General features: G+C 38.0%; 1 protein-coding gene across 1 annotated transcript; it reads right to left on the bottom strand.

Moving 5' to 3' along the window:
* Positions 1 to 14320: 14320 nt before the first annotated feature.
* LOC113295860 lies at positions 14321 to 16459 on the bottom strand. Its single transcript, XM_026544190.1, has 2 exons — positions 16259 to 16459; positions 14321 to 16105 (listed from the first exon to the last, which is right to left on the bottom strand). Exons 1-2 carry the CDS (start codon positions 16457 to 16459, stop codon positions 14321 to 14323), a joined length of 1986 nt encoding a protein of 661 aa, XP_026399975.1.
* Positions 16460 to 16771: the final 312 nt, after the last annotated feature.

Here is a 16771-nt window from a genome sequence, read left to right as displayed (position 1 = left end):
ACAACTCGTAAGTATATTTATGATTAATTCGACATAATCTACTCGTTTGCAAATTTTATGTAACAAACAAAGTTTGTGTGTTGTTTTTGTAGCATGAAGCCGTGAAAACGCGTTACTTACAAGAAAATGGGGAAGCATTCATGTTTGAAGCCAACGTCAACCATATTGTAACCAAAGTCACGGAGTACCACCAGCTGGGTGAATCGGAGACGGATTCTTCTTAAGAAGATTAAAAGTTTAGTGGTGTTTGCTTAGGTTTTTAGGGCATTTGGTTAGGTATTTCGTAAGGTTTTGTGGGTAGATCTCCATGTAAACCCTCACGAGACTATAACTCGTCCACTAGGGTCGCCTAGGGGTTTAAAGGCTTGATGCACGTGCTAAGTGCATTCGTTGTTCCGTCGACAAGGATTACATTTGAAATAAATTAAATTTCCGGCATACTATGTTTACATAACCGGCATAGATCTTATATATTTATTACATGCCGGTATATAGTGTCAAAAATTATATGGTTTCTGTGTATAATAAACCATGTACCGGCATTGATGTTATAGATGACACAATGTCGGCTCCGTTTTCCGGCGGTTCGTTTATCCTTATTACTATGCCGGCAAATTCAAAATTCAAATTTTTGCAAGTACAACTTCATTGATTCAGTACAATAACGGCCATATTTGGGCACCATCCTATAAATACACTTGCTCTCCCTACAAAACAACACACACCTGGTTCCATATACTCTCCAAAGCTGATATCATTATATAATATTTCTAACTCTCCCAATACCTCAACATACAAAGCAATGGCATCCTTTGACTCAAATGAAGATTTGGCGATCACCAAATCTTGGTACGCGGAAACTCGAGCTAGGAGGCAGTCCTCCGTAAGGGTGGATTCCGTAACCTTTTGGGGTAAGGTATACAACAAATATATGCAAGAGTTCGGGAATGCGAATAGAAGAAGTGTTCAACAGATTCATGATAGGCACCAAGTCATTGAAAGTGCGATACTTGCTTATTTAGACATCCAAAAACCAATTTTCAACGATCCCACTTTAACTTGTCCATTGACCAATTTGTAAGTATTGTTGTGGTTTATTTTACGTGATCCATATTATTTGATCTTCCTACTAAACACCACTAACCAAGTAAGTTTGTGTTATGTTTTTGTAGCATGAAGTCATCAAAGCGCGCTACTTAGAGGAAAATGGGAAGCATTCGCATTCGATTCAAGCTACCAATTCATGGAATCCAAAATCCCGGAGTATGCCCCTGAGATGATGGAGAGTGTATCGTCCTCAGAAGAAGATTGATGGCTTTAGAAATTTTAGTGTATGTTTTGTGGGTAGATCTCTATGTAAACCCTCACGAGACTATAACTCGTCCACTAGGGTCGCCTAGGGGTTCAAAGGCTTGATGCACATGCTAAGTGCATTTGTTTTTCCGTCGACAAGGATTACATTTGAAATAAATTACATTTCCGACATTCTATGTTTCATAATTCCATGCCGGTATCCGGTACCGGCGTAGATATTATATATACTCTATATTATTGTATGCCGGAATTCAGTGTCAAAATTCTGAGTACAATAAACAATGTTCCGGCTTTTTAGTTATATACATTAGCGTGCCGGCAATTGGTTCCGGCATTGTCGAAAATATAACGTACACTGCCGGAATAGAGCATTCAATGCATAACGGATTTTTTTTTGAACCATAAACCAGTAAAGACCATTTCCGGCGTGGGATCTAAGATACTGACAATGCCGGAATGATAAAGTGGAAAAGAGCCATTGTGTCCTCATCTATTTAAAGGAATGGATACACCTGTTGCAGTTGATACCTCAAAAAAAAAATAGGTGAGCTCCAATACATTTCTCTCATGGCAAAGAAATCACGAACTACCGATTTCAGAGAATTTTTATATGAAAAAAAAAATCCACTCCGATAGGGAATCAATCATCATCCACCACCAACTCAATTCCCATGATACTAAAAAAAATTAAAAGGAAGGAGAAAACCACCAAGTCACTTGCCGCAATGGAAGAAGAGATACTTAGAAGGAAAAGATTAGAAGAAGAGGAAGCAATACAAGAAAAATATCGCAAAGAAACTAAAGAGATAATCGAACGTGTAAAACAAGCGAACACAGAAGCGGATGTTGAGGAAGAAACCGAATGGATTAAGAATTACTTCATAGTTTCGGATTTGCCGGAAGACCACCGCCCTTCAAACCTTTTTGGGGGTCTTGTTGCGGATGGTCCTTATATGTCGAGGTTATATGACGGTAAGTGCAAGAAACGCAAAATGGATTACGGGGATGAGTTTGTAGCGAATCAGACAATTGCCCTCATAAAATTGTTTCGCAAATACAACGAGTTTCTCGCAACATACCGAGATAATAGGTATCAAGCTCAGGCCGCATATACCAAATCGAGAAAAGAGCCTTTTAGGCATTTCGAAGCTGCGTTGTTTGTTGAATCTCGTACCAAGAAATTATATTAGTTGCAATTATCTTGAGATCTTTCATTTTATGTGTTTAATGTTTATGTGTAACGTTGTTTATGTGTTTAATGTTTTTTAGTTTATTTCCTTAGTATTAATATGAAGCCCAATTTGGGTCAGTTTCCTTGCTTAAACCTTCTGGAGAAGCGTTAATAATGAATCAAGAATCACTACCGACGTTGAACTTTGATCAACTTACTACGGCGGTTTTATGGTTACAATTGAAACTTATTGTCAGAATGACGACATTCAATTGTGCCATCTTTCCATGCCAGCATCCTGACTATTACAAACACAAGTTATGTGGCAGTTATAAACTCCTTCATTCCACTAATTTGACGGTTACAAACTATTTTATCCCACTTATTTGACGGTTATAAAATCCTTAATACCAGTTTATGCGTCGGTTACAAACTCCTTCATTATATTTAAGTGACGGTTATAGAAAGGAAATTATTCAATCTCCCTTTGTATTCACTCTCCCTTTTTGTTTCATCTTCTATACCAAAGACAATGGGTCGTCGCAAACCTCGTGAAAAACCCATAACCAATCCTGAAGAATCTGCTGATGATGGTGGTAAATCGAAATCAAAAGCGCAAGAAATTCCTGAGCCTGGAGAGTCTATTGGTGAGGCGAGAATAACACAATTGCTCCGGTAAGTGATGTATATGTTGAATTGAAGTATTTTTAGGGCTTATCCAAAGTGAAACTTGGTTGTTTAGTCTTTCTACTACACTAGAAGTAAATTTTGAAATCGAAATTTGAAGTTCAGTTACATGTTTGTTTCGCGGTAGAATTCAATTTGAAAATCATGCCAGATTATGTGTCTTGAATCCCTATTTTATTGCGTGAGCCTGCCGGCATGAATATTTAATTGAATACCATGTCGGTTGTAGTTGCCGGCGTTGTATATTTGATCAATACTATGACGTTTTCGTTAGCCTATTTTGTTAAAAACTCTGTACTAAAATTACATAGATCCGGCATACACAGTATCTATCTTACAATGCCGGCAGCGGTTCCGGCAGTGTCTATATGTGAACTTACTATGCCGGTTTTCTTTACCAAAAATTGTTAATTTTGTGTCTAAAATTCAAGACAACCTGCATGGATTTTTAATTATTTATAATACCGGATTAGTTCCCGGCATTGATGTTATATCCAATATATATGCCGTTTGTGATTATTTAACTCAGTTTACATATTGGAACATAGGTCTACAGAAGAACAAAAGAACAAAGGAAAAGGCAAAGCTGTTGTAGAAGCAAAACGTAAGTCTTCTCGATGTAGTCGTCCTGATCCAGCTACTGCTAAGGTCACAATTCGGATCAACCTATAAGCGACTCAACCAGCAGTGATGATGATGATGAGTGGGAACAATTACCTGTACCGGAACGAGCAGGTGGCTCATCCTCACAAGCAGGTGGCTTAAGAAAAACTGGTGTCGTAGTTGAAGCCCCTAAGTATAATGAAAAGGAACCCCCAGCCCACCTTCCTGATAAATATGACATGATTCCAGACCGAGATGATGGCAAATATTTGGGTGAACCGATAAACCCGCAACTCTTATTTGCTTACAAACACTCTTGGGCTCGTTGGATCTATCAAACTTATGTAAGACGTTTGCATCTTCTTATTATATTATTTATCTGTGATCGAGTGAATTTAATTAAGTTTGGTGTGTTTTTATAAGACCACAAGAAAACCTTCCGTGTTAGACGCCATCAACAATTGGATGTATGGCCTTTGAAGCTTGAGTGTGACGCTGTTAAAGCAGTAGTCAAAGCATCTGGGTTGTATCCCGCGATAAAAAATTATGTGGGCACTGATACCGTCGCGACGAACTGTTTTTTGGAGAGATTTTTTGGTGAAACTGATACCATGCATTTTCCTTTTGGCGAGATGACCATTATCCCTGAAGATGTCCAAAGGATAATAGGTCTTCAGGTTCTTGGGAAAGCCGTTAAGGTAGGAGATGAGTCTAAGGACCTAGGATGAGACAAGATCTATGAGCTGACTAAAAAGTTGTTTGGATGGGACAAGGAAACCACTTTGGAAAATATGTACAAGACAAACCGTTCCCAGACAAAGACTATCACATTCTTCAAACTCATTGAATTGTTTTGGAATACGAAGAATAAGGAACTGAATCCCGAACAAGTTCAGCAAACTGTCGCTGCTTATATGTTGTTCATCTTGGGAACCGCTATATTCCCTGACGCTAATGGTAACAGGGTGCATATGAACAACCTACAATACTTGGATCTGTTGGAAAAGGTTCATGAGTATTCACGGGGCACTGCTTTCTTGGCAGAAATGCGTCGAGCTTCTAAGGCGAACGCCCGTCAATTTAATGGGAATTTCACTGTAATTTAGGTATACTTTTTTGGTGACCGTTTTCATTAAATTTGTTAATTTCCAATTATTTATTTTCTTATACATTTCATTGGCATATGTGTGGGATTATGAACACTTCCCAAAATTGTTCATACGGTATAAAGGATTGAGTTCTTTCACTGAATATAAACAGAATAGGCCTCTAGGTCAGAAATACTTCTTCAACAATACTCCGAGGCCCAATAAAAAGAAACGTTTATGTGCAATGAGATTGGCTTTGAAATCGGTGGCTGTCCAAGATGTTGTGTTTGACCCATATAGGAATGCCAGAGGAGTTTACTTGCAAAGGCGTGACAATGTTTCATTTTACAACGGACCGTTATTTCATCCAAAAGTATTTGTTATGCAAAATCCTTGCCGTGTAATGCGACAACTTGGGTACAAGCAGAAAGATCTCACGGATACATCTTATCAGAAATTCTCTCATGACTTTCCTCAATGCCAATCAAATGATAACCATACTCTCATAGTTTACGACCCTAAACCTATTCTTGCGCATTGGAGTGAAAGGGAAGAACAAGGACTTGTGTTGGATAGGGCTGATTGGGAATTGGCTGAGAACGGTTATGAGAGTGAACCAACCTTCTTAAGAGGCCATCGGAAGTTCTCGCATCCTTATGTTGTACGCCCGGATATCGTAGATGTTCCTCCACCACCAGCACGTCCCTCCACAACTCCGGAAACTGTACCCGCACTTCTACAACTCGTTACATTGTTGGTACGTACATCTTGTTCATTATTATTCTTTTAATCTATATATATGAACTTATACAATTGTACATACTAAGTACATGTTTAAAATTTCCTTAACAGCGTCGGCGGATTGGAAATTTTTCAAAGTTCTTTAAGAAAAAGAACAAGAAAGGGGAGGTGCTGACCCAGAAAGAAATGGAGAACGTCGAGCAAAAGATAGACGAAATTGAAGATCCAGAGGAAAAAAACTTGTGGGGCGAAAGGAAGAAGAGGGTACACAAGAATCCAATAGCCGAGTGATCGTGTGTTTCTTCTATAGTATTAGTTTGGTTTGAACAATCTAGTGTTGGTTTATGTTTGTTTGTGAGTCTTGAACAATGTGTTTGTTTGTGTGTTTTGCTAAACTCTTTGCTTGACTTGGTTTATGTTTGATTTGTTTTCGGTTTGGAACCACATAACTTTGAAGTTTGTTCTTGTATACAATCTAGTATTTTTATTATATTTATTATGTTGACAAACTTGTGTCAAATTACCTCTTTTACAGAGTTTGAATGTGGCAAGATCACATAAATTTCTAAGTTTTCTCCAGTACCGGCATGCTCTAAAAGAGTAAAATCAATGTCGGTTTCCTAAATGAAAGAGTTCCGACATTCAAATGTGTTTGGATACTATGCCGATGGTATGCAATCTCCTTGGCAAATATGTTTTTCACAGAAAACCGACAATGTTATTATGTTAACTTCTATGCCGGCGAATTTACTGATTTCTCTGGATGTTTTTCTGTATTTCCGGCATGATTTCAAAACAATAATCTACGCCGGCACCATGGTTCCGGCGTCATAATTATAAAACACAACTACGCCGGTATTTACAATTCAAACTTCCAAAAAAACAAAAGGTTGCATATTAGTGAACCACATATATCGAAATTACTCATCATCGCTTCCACACGTATTAACTTGAATCTCCTCCTCTTGAAGAGGTTTCTTTGATAAGGCCAACGCATCCCAAAATTGGTGATTCTCCTCATACAATGCCATCCATCCCTTCCAGATATTGGGATCTAGATCCTTGTTTTTTATCATCCCACAAACAGGTGGAAATGGACAATTGTCCTTGAGTTTTGGAATAACGAAATGATTACCGTTCACGAACGCCAAAACAACTCTTCTCTTCTTAAGGTATCCTTCGCATTTTTGCCACTTTGGGGTAAATGTTACTTCTACGGCGGGGGTAAAATAATGAATAACACATCTAAATGTATCCGCCACTAGATGCCCACAAAGAGACATTCTCATCCAATATTGAGAAGGAAGAAAGTTCATCTCTTGCTCGGGCCCTAATACTTGGGCATGCATATCATCAAACCCCTCGCCTACACCGAGCAATTGCTCATAAAATCTCCTCTTGTTCACAAGTTGTTCGGCCATCCTCGTTCTATCATATCGACATGGTGTCATACCTTTACTAAACGCTGTGTCAAAGATTCCTAATTTTTCTGTCACAGCATGATAGCCACAATTTCCATCTCGATCGACATCATCCGTATATACAATATACTCGCGAATAACCTCAGGAAGTTGGTCTATGTAAGACTGTATCTTGGTATGATAACTTCTAATTGTCCTACCTGTTCTGGGATCCTTATACATCTTCATATTACCCTTTTCTAACTTGATTATATCCAAACCATCCTCTGCAATATCTACACTTGCACTGTCTTCGATATGTGATGGGAGTCCGTACTTCCTAGGCCTACCCCTTCGCCTTGGAACTAAAACTACATCAACTTTGCTATCACTTGGGTTTGTCACCACCTTTGCCTCGTCACCTTGTTGTTCTATGTCACTTGATGTTGATACCTTTGGAGGCCTACCCCTTTTCCTTGGAACCTTCGCTAGATTCGTATATGGGTATGGCTTCAGAATGCTCATCTTGTTTTTCTATGTCACTTGATGTTGATACCTTTGGAGGCCTACCCATTTTCCTTGGAACCTCCACTATATCGTCTATGGGTATGGATTCAGAATGGTCACCTTGTTGTTCTATGTCACTTGATGTTGATACCTTTGGAGGCCTACCCCTTTTCCTTGGAACCTCCGCTAGATCGACTATGGGTATGGCTTCGGAATGCTCACCTTGTTGTTCTATATCACTTGATGTTGATACATTTGGAGGCCTACCCCTTTTCCTTGGAACCTCCGCTACATCGACTATGGGTATGGCTTCGGAACGCTCACCTTTTTGTTCTTTGTAACTTGATGTTGATACATTTGGCGGCCTACCCCTCTTCATTGGAACCTCCGATGAGTTGGATTTTGGTGTGGATACGGAATCCTTCGTTTGTTGTTGACTTGATAGCGGTTCCTTCCTCGGCCTACCTATTTTGTTTGGAACCTGCGCTTCCACGAACCTTTGTTCCGAAATCTCACATGCGGTTAGATCTCGTTTCTTAGTTGTCGCGCGTTCTTCTTCACGTTGAGTCATTTCTTTCAATTCTACCCTTTGTATTCTCCTTGACATTTTAGTTTGTGGTCTACCTATTGGATCTCCCTTTCTTGGCTCTTCGCTTTGTGCGATCCATGGACGAGTAATTAGCCTTAGTTGGCTCAACAAGACTTTCCGGCTTACCGATGTGCCACATGAGTAAGCTTCGAAGAATTCCTTTGCTTCGTTCGTATCCCATGGAGATTGCCCGGGATCTCCCAAAGGGGGAGGATCGAAAGATAGTTTCTTCCAAAACGGATCAATAACCTCAATAGGTATCACTTCTTCATACTTCACAAGCATATGACGACACGGAAGCCCCAATGAAGACATGTCGGGACAAATACATACATCACCCGGTTTTCCGTAATTTACCTGATATTCTATTTGTCTCATCATATGTTTTATTGCCCAATGAGAGATGTTGAATTCTATTCCTTGGAGCAACTTACCATAACGAAGAAATTGAGTCATCCTTTCCATTGAGCTTTTCTCAAAAGCCTCCTTGATCCTATTGATATCAGCCTTAAAGTATTGCTCCATTGCCTTGACCGGACTGGATGAGATCAATAAATCTCCCATGAGCGGACTCCGCTGCACTAGTTGCTTCATTCTTGAAGTGTCTATACCGATTTCTCCATGCACGCACAAATTTTTTTCTTGAACTTATCCAACCATGGAGTCCGACAATACCAGACGGCAGTCGGATAAACTTCATTCCAATCGGCAATAAACTTCTCCAATCTCTTTTCGTACATAACCTCGGTAAGAGACCAATAAACTTTGTCCCATTCTCTTAGGAATTCCAACCACTTTTTATGATTTTCCGCATGTTCTTTGACCACTCGCTCCTTTATCTTGCCTCTCTCATCTTCTTCTTCTTCGGGGGATAGTTTGTTCTTTCGAACATCTTCCTCTAGTTTAACAATCATTCTCTTCTTAATATCCGCCTTAGTGGGTTCAAACAAGGCATGGAAAGTTTTTATGATATTTTGACGTATATGATATGTACATAGGAAATTGTGTACGTCCGGGAAGAAGTCGGATATTGCTTTCATCAATGCGTCATCTTGATCGGTTACGATGACCCTCGGAAGTTGATTTTCCCGGAAGAATAATTTTAATTGTCGTAATTCCCAATGATAATTATAGTCCCTCTCGTTTTCCATTAAACACCAAGCCAATGTGAATGTTACCTTGTCCGAGGTTTGCCCCACGATGTTGAACAACAGCATATTGTACTTGTTTGTCTTGTAGGTACAATCCATCAAAAGAACACCACAACATGTATTTGCCAATTGTGAAAGCAAAGGATGCGAAATGAATATTTGAAGGGACTTCTCGTCCGGCCCTCTTTTAGTGATACGCGTGTAGTTGTAATCCCAAGCTATCTTCTCAAATTCTTGCATAACGGACCTCCCTTCCCATTCCACCCTTCTAATAGTTCCTTGTGCGCTATAAATTGTACGTAGAGAAGACACGTTAGACACATCCTTTTCCTTGAAGCCTCTGAGAATTTGTCTAGGTTTGATAAGTGCTTTGGTCAATCTCTTTACATCCTCGAACTCATGAGGTTTTAGCTTCACAACTAGGGAGTGACCAACAAAATCTTTCAGATCCCGGTGGTTATGACAGCCACACAAAACCTCACAATCCCAATTGTTCATGTCATTTAAACGGAATACAATCTTAAACGGGCAATTATTCTTCCTCGTACGAGTCTTGTATACCCTATTAGTCTTCTTTGGATATACATAATCCTTTCTCTTGTGGCTATTCTTCTCCTTGTATTTCCCACTTCTCTCGCAAGCCATCTCAAAACGCCTCTTTGAACCTTCGATATTCCTCACCAACACACACATGTTCTTAAGAGCCGTCTCTTAAGCCCAAGCGATTGCTTCATTTCAATCTATTATTCCCTACATAAGATCAATTTCACGTTCATTAGAAGGTTCATTACTAGCAATCCATTGGTGAAGTTCAAGATACTAGGTGAAAAGTATTCTTTGGTCACATACCAGATGTATTTTATAGTATTCCGATGTATCCCGATGAAGCGGCTTTGCATTTTTTGGATCAATATATGTCACCACCTAAAGATCGAATGAAAATTAGTTCCAAACGAAATTAAAACACTATGCCGGAAACCCGTACCGGCATGCTCAACCAATGTTCCGGCATAGTCGAACTTAACCAAAACTGAAGACCAAATTTGAAACATATTCCGCATAAAAGATTCATTAGACAGCAACGCCGGAAGCCAAGGTGCCGGCATTCTCGTAATTTATTGTCCCAAGCCGGTACACGCTTCCGGCATTAAAAATAATTGATATGTAATGCCGGTATTTAGCTTTGGAAAACATTTATTCATGTATGTTTTTTTGGTAGGTACCGGCATTGTAAAATTGAAACTTAACAACGCCGGTTGCGCTGCCGGCATTCTCGAGATTGATGGTACCACGCCGGTAAGGAGTTCCGGCGTTGAGGTTTAATAATTTCCCATGCCGGTATTTGGTTTTAGATGGAAATGTTTCCTATATGTTTTTCATGCAGTTCCGGCATAAAAACCTATCAATGAAACCATGCCGGTTGAATATTCAGTAGTATATTCCTTGGTAGGTAAAAAAGTTAACTACGTACCGGCATAGTTTTTTGGTAGAATACTATGCCGGATCAATGTTCAAAATGGGGGATATCGCTCTACCGGCATGGTCGTAGTATGAATACCATGCAGGTATTGAGTCTGTCGGCATGGTATTCATACCATTTTTATGCCCGCACCTAGGTTTTACAGTTGAAAAAATGGCGGGTTTAAAGAAAAAAATCAATTTTTCAACCTCCTAGCAGCTTTACCTGTGTATTGGGGATGCTTGCATGTTGTGCAAGTTTACTTTCTTGTGTAGCTTCTTCGAAAAACTCTCCATACTCGTCAAAATCATCATTCAAGGGTGTTGGCTCAACAAAGAGTTGCAATTGAGAGTTGTTGTTGTTAGCTCCTTGTTGTAGTTGAGCTAAAGATTCAGCAGCTGCAATTCTCTCCTCAAAATCATCTTCCATTTTCACAAAAAAATTTCCACTCAAAAATATTTTTCCCTCCTTCTACTCTCACTCACTCACCCAAATTCAAATAAAACACACACTAATCATTTATCAAAAATCTTATGATTTTACTAATTATTATTAATCACTAATCCTGATTAGTGAGGGGTAGATTAGGTAATACGTAAAATACTTAGATAAGGAGTGACCCCGAATTGATATCTGGATCCAATTTTTGTCCTTTACTCATATCCCCCAATTGTTTTTTTATCCCCCAATTTCGCATTCTTTATGTTCATGCCCACAAAGACCGATTGTCCTTGACATGTTTTCTGGTTCGAGAAATTTGAACCAGAATCAGATTACATTAGCACTTATAAAAACCGATTGTTGATGTATAATGTTAGAATCGGATTTTATATGTGTGTCGAGTAAACCGATTGCTGTTCTTAATTTTTCTATATTTTTTTTTGTTAGAATCGGATTACATGAGCATTCTTATAAACCGATTCCTGTTGTGCAATGTCAGGAATCAGTTTTTATATATGTATCGTGTAAACCGATTTTGGTTAACCCAAAATAATTCTGCATGATTTTACCCAATTTGAAAACGAGTATAATTATATACTCGATTTGGAAACGAGTATAACTGTATACTCGATTTGAAAACGAGTACAACTTCTAATTTGAGTATAAGTTTATACTCGTTTTCAAAACGGGTACAACTTCTTAATTTGAGTATGAAGTCATACTCATTCTTAACTCGGGTATAAAATGAATTATTTGATGTTTAACAACACATAATTCACAGATAAAAAAGAAAAATTTTATCCCCAATCGATTTATGTTCATGCCCATATAAACCGATTCTGTATAATCGGTTAATTTTCATGTCCATATAAACCGATTCTGGGCAGAAGCAAGTTTCAAAAAATCTCTGTATGTTTTTGACGGTACAATCGGTTGATATCAATTACAACATAAACCGATTATGAGTTGGTGTTCTTCAAAAAATTTCAAAATTTTAAATTTTTTCATGTTTAGATGATTCACTAACACAGGTTAATTTCACATCTAACACAATATTTTACCACTAATCACCCGAATTAACACTAATTAATCAGGGATAAATTAGCCATTAAAAAATAGTTGATTAAGGGGTTTTTCATTTTACTCCAAAATGTCTTTTTTTTTTTTGTCACGTAGTGATAGGCCCAATTAATCCTTATAAGCCCCAATTTAGCCAGCAGTTTTAACTTCAGTTCTCAAATTGTTTTTAATGTTGTATTTTCCGCTCTTGCTTGATAGGGCGATGGGTGATTTCATACACCTAGCAAAGTTTGTCCTTCGTTGGACTTGTCAATGAGGCACGTTCATCATTTCACAGTGATTATTTCTTGTGAATACAGGCATGTTAAACATTTAGCATCGCTGTGCGCATTAATTAATTAATGGTTTTGTTGCCAGCTCCACAAAATTAACACAAACGCATTACACAAGAACTTCACACTTCAGATGATTTTATGCTGATGAAGCATGCAATAAAGCTAGCAGTCCGCTAGAAAACTCTACATTACTCCTGCTCGGGGAGTTGGTCAATACTGATTAATATCATTGCCAAAAGCGCGTGCTATCAAATGTTAAAAGTCCCCTAGGCCAAGGGCAAAAATGTAAATGTCAAGGGCAAGATTGTAAAATTCACGCATGTGTAATCCCACACATGTGAGCCGTTAACAATTTAACAGTTTTTTTCTCTCACCAGGATAAATTTCTTAATTTTTTTCGTTATGGAATAGATTCCCAAACGAATTAGTGAAAACGGGACATATTCTCAATTTAGGTTTATATCTGGATAAGGGTAACAAAATAATACTAATCAATTTTCCATGTTTTCTAATGAAATATAGGCTTGTTCCAACAAGATTGATTAATTTTGGTGGGTCCTAACGAAATTTATAAAAGTTGAGGCGTTTTATATGATTTTGAAAAAAAATGGGCTCTTTCTTATATCGAAAAACAAAGTGTTGTTGTTAGAGCATTGCTCGGTTGGACCCACCAAGCGTTGGTATGTCAAGGTTGGTTGTCATATTTTAGTATTAAAACTCAATTAGAGTCGCTTGATTAATATTACTAGAAACAACTTCATTTAGGTTAGACTAGAAAGTCTAGGAATGTTGAGACATACAAGTATTACTCTGAAGACCTAAAGAACGCGTAGACGTATCGACTACAATGAAGACATCATCCTTCCACTTGAGGTTAGTAATATTGACTTGACTTGTTTCCATTCCTATCGTTTATTTCAAGTCGTTCAGATTGAAAAAACAACATGCGAGGTTATATATATGATGCTTTAGTATTAGACTTGGTCATATTAGTATGATTAAAGTGTCAAACAAGTATATTGAATTACGAAGTATAACATTTATCTTTTGAACCTCGTAAATACGATATCGACATAATCTATATAACTTGTTACTTGATTGTTATTGGATATAGGTTTGATTTTCATCCTAGGAAACTATGTTTTATTACATTGGTTTAAGGATGTAGATATACGAACTTGTTTCATAATCGAAAGGAAATCAATAGGTGTTTTGGTCCGGTTTTCTATTGATACGTAATCGATCAGTGGTACCTAGAGTCAGTACTGCCCTGAACAAAGATAGGAAGAACACAAAGAAAAAAAAACAATAATAAACTGAAAAGAATACGTTTGTTGCTACTAACTTCATCTTCTTCTATTGATTTGAAAGAAAAACTCTACAAACCAATAACCTGGCTGCTCTCTCTCGTTTTTCTCTGCCTTTCTAGCTTACAAGTCTCCTCCTTTTATATGAGCGAGAACTTGCTGTAAAAGAAATAAAACTATGATTTTTTAGAACTCATCTAAACTAGGAATCCTATTCAAGTTAGGAAACCTCAAACTTCTAGGCTAAGTTAACAAACTTTACACCTCTTCTAGTATCTTCTAGATACTCTCTATCCGTAATATGACTCAATTAAATCTAGGATAATGATTAGCCTCAGCTAACAGCCTTAGATGTCCCTCTACTTCTCTTACTTTGCTTGTGTGAATATAATCTCCATGCTACTTAAGTCTTGTGCATATGACCTGCACATCTAATTCTAACTGTGAAGCTAAGGTTCACAACATTCTTCTTCTGCTACGATACTCTTGTATCATGGCTCCCCCATTTTAGGAAGCTGGAACTCCTGTGTAAGCTCTAAATTGCAGGTGAGGAAATTCAGCCTCCCCTTGTTCCTTGTTGAACCATCTTGCTTTACTTGGCACTTGTCCGACTCGCCCTACACGAAACATTATACAGTCTCCTCTTCTGGTGGGTGTCACCTTTGTTTCAATAATACAATCTTCTTCAAGAACTTCATCTCGTTCTATCCACAAGTCTTCTGCTAAAACATGTACTTTACCTTTCTCCTCAATAAATCTTTGAGCTCTAGTGCCTTCTTCTTTAATTCGCACTTGGTTATAACCAGATTCGAGATCAAGTTTGGTAAAGAACATTGCATCTCCAACAAGTGCAATCTCATGCTTAACACCTCTCTTGCGTGGTAAAATGACTTCTTCTTGGAACAAATCCACGAACTTCTTCTTTAGGGAACTTGGTTCACTTTGTTGCCTGGTGGAAAGTGTAGTATGTAATACCACTTTCTTTTCCTCTTTGATCACAGGCCTGATGACTAAAGAGAACTTCTCACAAGCGTTGATCAATCTCTTGACTTGGTTAGTGGTAACCAGTTTCATGGGTAAATGGGTTTTACTAGCCTGAACCCGAAAATCTTTTCCATCTTTCTTGAACAAATACACACGTTCTCTATGATAGAGAACAGCGTCACGTTCCCATAAATATGGATTTCCAAAAATAACTTGTGCTACATCCAATGGCACAACATCACAAACAATCTCATCAATGAACTTGTCAGTGATAGCAAATTTGAATCGACACTGCATTGATACCTGAAGTTCAGTATCCTTCTGTATCCATCCTAATGGGTAGGGTTTTGGATGTGGAGTTGTTGATAATCCCATTTGTTCCACCAGCTTTTCTGAAATTAAGTTCTTTTGGCTGCCAGAATCGATGATAGCCTCGACGATGCTTTGTTTTATTTTAATCTTGACATGGAACAATTCTTCATGTAGATTCTCTTGTCCTGCGTCTGTTAGCTTGGTCATCAACAAAAGCTTTGGGTCTGGATGATCTATTTCAGATATTATTTCGGTATCCACAGCTTCTGCAATCATAGTGTTCTTCTTAAAACTTCTTTGTCTTTCAGCCTCACGCAATTTCTTTGGTTTGAGATGAGGATAAAGAGTCCAGCAAGTGTCTTTTATATGACCTTTCTCCTTGCAATGATCACATACCTTTTCTTCTTGTTCATCTAATAGAGATTTGTCTTTATTAGTCTCAACCCTTATTTGAGTCATATCTTTCCCTCTCGTAACAAGTCTATTGTTGTCTGATCCTGCAGCACCTTTAACCTTCTGTTCAATGGCCACAGCTTTGTTTATAGCATCTTCAATGTCTTGTACACTGAAAAGTTTTAATTCTCTTCGTATATAATCTACGAGTCCACCATTGTATTTCCGGAATGTCTCATCACTAGTAATATCCACATCTAAAACTAAAGCTTGATTGTAGAATTCTGTAGTGTAATCTTGGACACTTTGTTGATATCGCTGTCGAAGGTGCTGCCACTTATACCATCTTTCATCCAAGTATCCCACAGGATAAAAGTGTTTCCTCATGAGATTCTTAAATTGATGCCAAGTCATGTTTTCTGTAACATACCTCTTCTTGTAAGCCTTCCACCATGTTGAGGCATGGTTTGATAACTTCAGACTTGCAAAACTGATCTTTTGTGATTCCACAAGTTGATGTACTGTGAAGTACGTTTCCAACTTGTCTAGCCATCCATCAAGTTTTTCATCTTCCATGACTCCATTATAGTCATATATCTCGAGCTTGAATTCAATTTTCAACCCTCCATATGGATTTTTATTGATTATGTCATCTTCTTCTTCTGATGAGCTTTCTTCATCATCTTCCTTTAAATATTCTTTTTCTCCCTTTGTAATTTCTTTTCTATGCTTAGGTTTTGACTTAGAAGTACTTGCCTTCACAAACGCAACAAGAGTATCTGCTAAATCTTGTATCTTGAGTTCAAGTTTAGCAAACTTGTCCTCATCTGACAGTTTCAGATTCTTATCATCTTCACTTCCCATCTTGGTTTTAGTACTTCCTCTAGGTTTTCTTCTGTCTGGTAGAACGACAATTGCTTCTCCTGATCGCGTATACTGTTCACGTGTTAAGACCATGTACCACAACTAACCCTAGAATTCAGAACGTGGCTCTGATACCACTTGATACGTGATCGATCAGTGGTACCTAGAGTCAGTACTGCCCGGAACAAAGATAGGAAGAACACAAAAAAAAGAAACAATAATAAACAGAAAATAATACGATTGTTGCTACTAAATTCTTCTTCTTCTATTGCTTTGAAAGAAAAACTCTCCAAGCCAATAACCTGGCTGCTCTCTCTCGTTTTTCTCTGCCTTTCTAGCTTACAAGTCTCTTCCTTTTATATGAGCGAGAACTTGTTGTAAAAGAAATAAAACTATGAGTTTTTA

This window comes from Papaver somniferum, chromosome 7 (assembly GCF_003573695.1).
Source record: "Papaver somniferum cultivar HN1 chromosome 7, ASM357369v1, whole genome shotgun sequence".
Lineage (NCBI taxonomy): Eukaryota > Viridiplantae > Streptophyta > Magnoliopsida > Ranunculales > Papaveraceae > Papaver > Papaver somniferum.
The sequence above is the reverse complement of the archived record's forward strand: the minus strand, read 5'-3'. Positions and strand labels throughout refer to the sequence as shown.